The sequence below is a fragment of the Alosa alosa genome, chromosome 11 (genome assembly GCF_017589495.1).
Source record: "Alosa alosa isolate M-15738 ecotype Scorff River chromosome 11, AALO_Geno_1.1, whole genome shotgun sequence".
Classification (NCBI taxonomy): Eukaryota; Metazoa; Chordata; class Actinopteri; order Clupeiformes; family Clupeidae; genus Alosa; species Alosa alosa.
Genome location: NC_063199.1, coordinates 21,854,944 through 21,857,443, shown reverse-complemented (window position 1 = coordinate 21,857,443; position 2,500 = coordinate 21,854,944). Strand labels below are relative to the sequence as shown.

The following is a 2,500-nucleotide window of genomic DNA, read 5'->3' as shown; positions in this document are numbered from 1 at the left end:
TGTGCGTGTGCGTATGTGTGTGTGTGTGTGTTTGCACCTGCAGAGAGAACAGTTCGTAGTGTGGTGGCTCCAGCTCCAGGGCCTCGTGCAGTTCCGCGCGGCTGTAGCGGCGGGCCAGAACCTTCTTGCGCGGCTGGCGCACCTGGACCACGATGGACGCAATCAGCAGCAGCATCACCAGGCCTGAGCTCCCAGCAATCACCATGCTGTGGGTCCGGCTCATCTGCGCAAAGAAGCCCTTAGACTTCTTTTCTGTGGGGGGAGAACAGTCACACACACACTTTAATATTGACATTAACACAGGGATTAACAGATCTAAACATTGAAGAAAGTATGTTACACACTTAGGCAGGTCTGATCAAACACAGAATGCATTGTGCTATTTTCATTCTGAACTGCATGATTATGGGGTAAACATGGCATCGTCGCTTCCAGATGGATAAACTACCTATTATTGCAGAAATGGAGCAGTACTTTGCAAGTTTTTTTGCACACACACACACACACACTCACACACGCACACGCACACGCACGCTGCGCATTAACCTGCACTGACACGCACTGCATTAACTGCGCTGCGCTGCGCTGCACGCACACACACACACACACACACACACACACACACCGGCGCAGTGAGCTGCCTGCATCAACAACGGTGCTCGGGGAGCAGTGAGGGGATAGGTGCCTTGCTCAAGGGCACTTCAGCCGTGCCTACTGGTCGGGGTTCGAACCGGCAACCCTCCGGTTACAGGTCCGAAGTGCTAACCAGTAGGCTAACGGCTGCCCTGTAAAGCCGCATTTCCTGACCGGGAATCGAACGCTCTTGACAGGGCCTACAGATGTTGAATGGAGGTGTTTGAGCTGTGCAATATTAAAAATGGGTGGGAGTTTGGGGTTGGACAAATCCTTGTTTTTGATGAAACCAGATGGAATGGTGTTTTCAAATCTGCCACCGTTTTATCGTAGTTGTTTGAAAGTTTGGGTCTTGTTTAATGTCAAAAGGTTTGGTCCTGCAACCTCCTTATATTGGCTCCTGCAAGAGCCTGTGGTTGGAGGTGCACATCTGGATATCTCCTCAGCCGAAGGGGGCTTGCTGATTTCATGGGACTGAGGTCACTTCGGGTTGTGTCGCAGCTCCTGGAAAAATGGCGTGCTGCCTGCACCATGGATGAAACTGAACTACTTGTGGACTACTGTTCAGGGGTGTGTCGTCCTGACCAACTGGACCCTTTTCCTGGGCTGGTAGTTTCACCCAATTTGGATGGGTGTACAGGTCCGTTTCAAACATCTAGGAGTAGGAACCCAAACACTATGTTGCTGAATATGGTCACGGGGAAACAGCTGTACCATGCGTGTGTAAAGGTGTTTAATAGAAAAGGTTTAGAGAGCAGGGCTGACACACCTTGGAGCGCTGCTCTCAAGCTGAATAGTGGGGTGAGGCCTGAATGGAGAGCACTGTATAAATCACCATTGGCTAAGAGAGTGGGTGACTTACAGTGGAGAATTCTATATGGAGCAGTTGCTGTCAATGCTTTTATTTCAGTGATAAACACAAATGCTAGTCAGGAATGTCCTTTCTGCTATCAAAGGGAAACTGTCTTTCATGCTTTTTCACTTTGTTTAAGGTTAAAACCTTTGTTTTGCATGCTGTAAGGTTTATTTTGTGCTTTCAGTGAAGAGTTCTCCACAGAGACTCTCTTAAAATAAAAATAAAAATAAAATAGATTGAAAAGTAGTTTTTTAAAATTACTGGCAAGTTTTCTCATATCCATGAAATGTCTAGCAATTAGTGTCTTTTTCTTTTCTTTTCTTTCTCTTGTTGGTTCGTTTAGTTATTGTTTTATTGTAAAACTTATGTGTAAAAAAGTTTTACTTGTTATTTTTCTTTGGCTAACATACTTATTGAGTGCAGCCCTTGGAGGGAGGCCCAAGATCTGCCACGCCTTCTACACCTGATTGTGATTCTGTTTTCACATAATGGGCGCTCCTGTCCATGCTATGCAAGGACTCTGAGGAAGATGCATGAAGCATCGAAACGTTAGTCCCTTTTGTCCACCTAGTTTATAGCTATTACTACATCTGTGCTGCTCCGAATTTTTACTTCTAGTATATCTACACAGTCCGCTCCTCGTCTGATGCACCAGATGTAATGCTGCAGAAGCTCGGTGGATCCACTCTTTTGTGAAGTTCTCCACAGAGATGTTTGTCCTTGGTTTTAAATATGTCAAAAAAAGACAAAATGTATGCAAACTTCTGAATTTCATCCTTGGGCAAGCCAAAATGGCTATTTATATCACTAGCAGGAATAAGGTTGAAAACCTACCAGTAACTAATGTTGTTCTGTTTCCTGCCCTGGTTAAAGCCAGAGTTTTGGTTGACTTCCGGTTTTATGAGTTAATGCAAAATCTGGAAACCTTTGAGGATGTGTGATGTACCAAACAAGCACTTTGCACTGTGATTGAAAATGAATTGCATTTTAGCCATCTTTTATTTAAAAAAT

General features: G+C 45.1%; 1 protein-coding gene across 1 annotated transcript in view; it reads right to left on the bottom strand.

The window, feature by feature from the left end:
• Positions 1–2,500, bottom strand: part of neto2b (neuropilin (NRP) and tolloid (TLL)-like 2b) — a 12,480-nt gene that overhangs the window by 689 nt on the left and 9,291 nt on the right. The window contains exon 9 of the mRNA XM_048256120.1: positions 38–252. Within this exon, the coding sequence (XP_048112077.1) occupies positions 38–252 (215 nt within the window). The remainder of the gene's footprint in view (positions 1–37; positions 253–2,500) is intronic.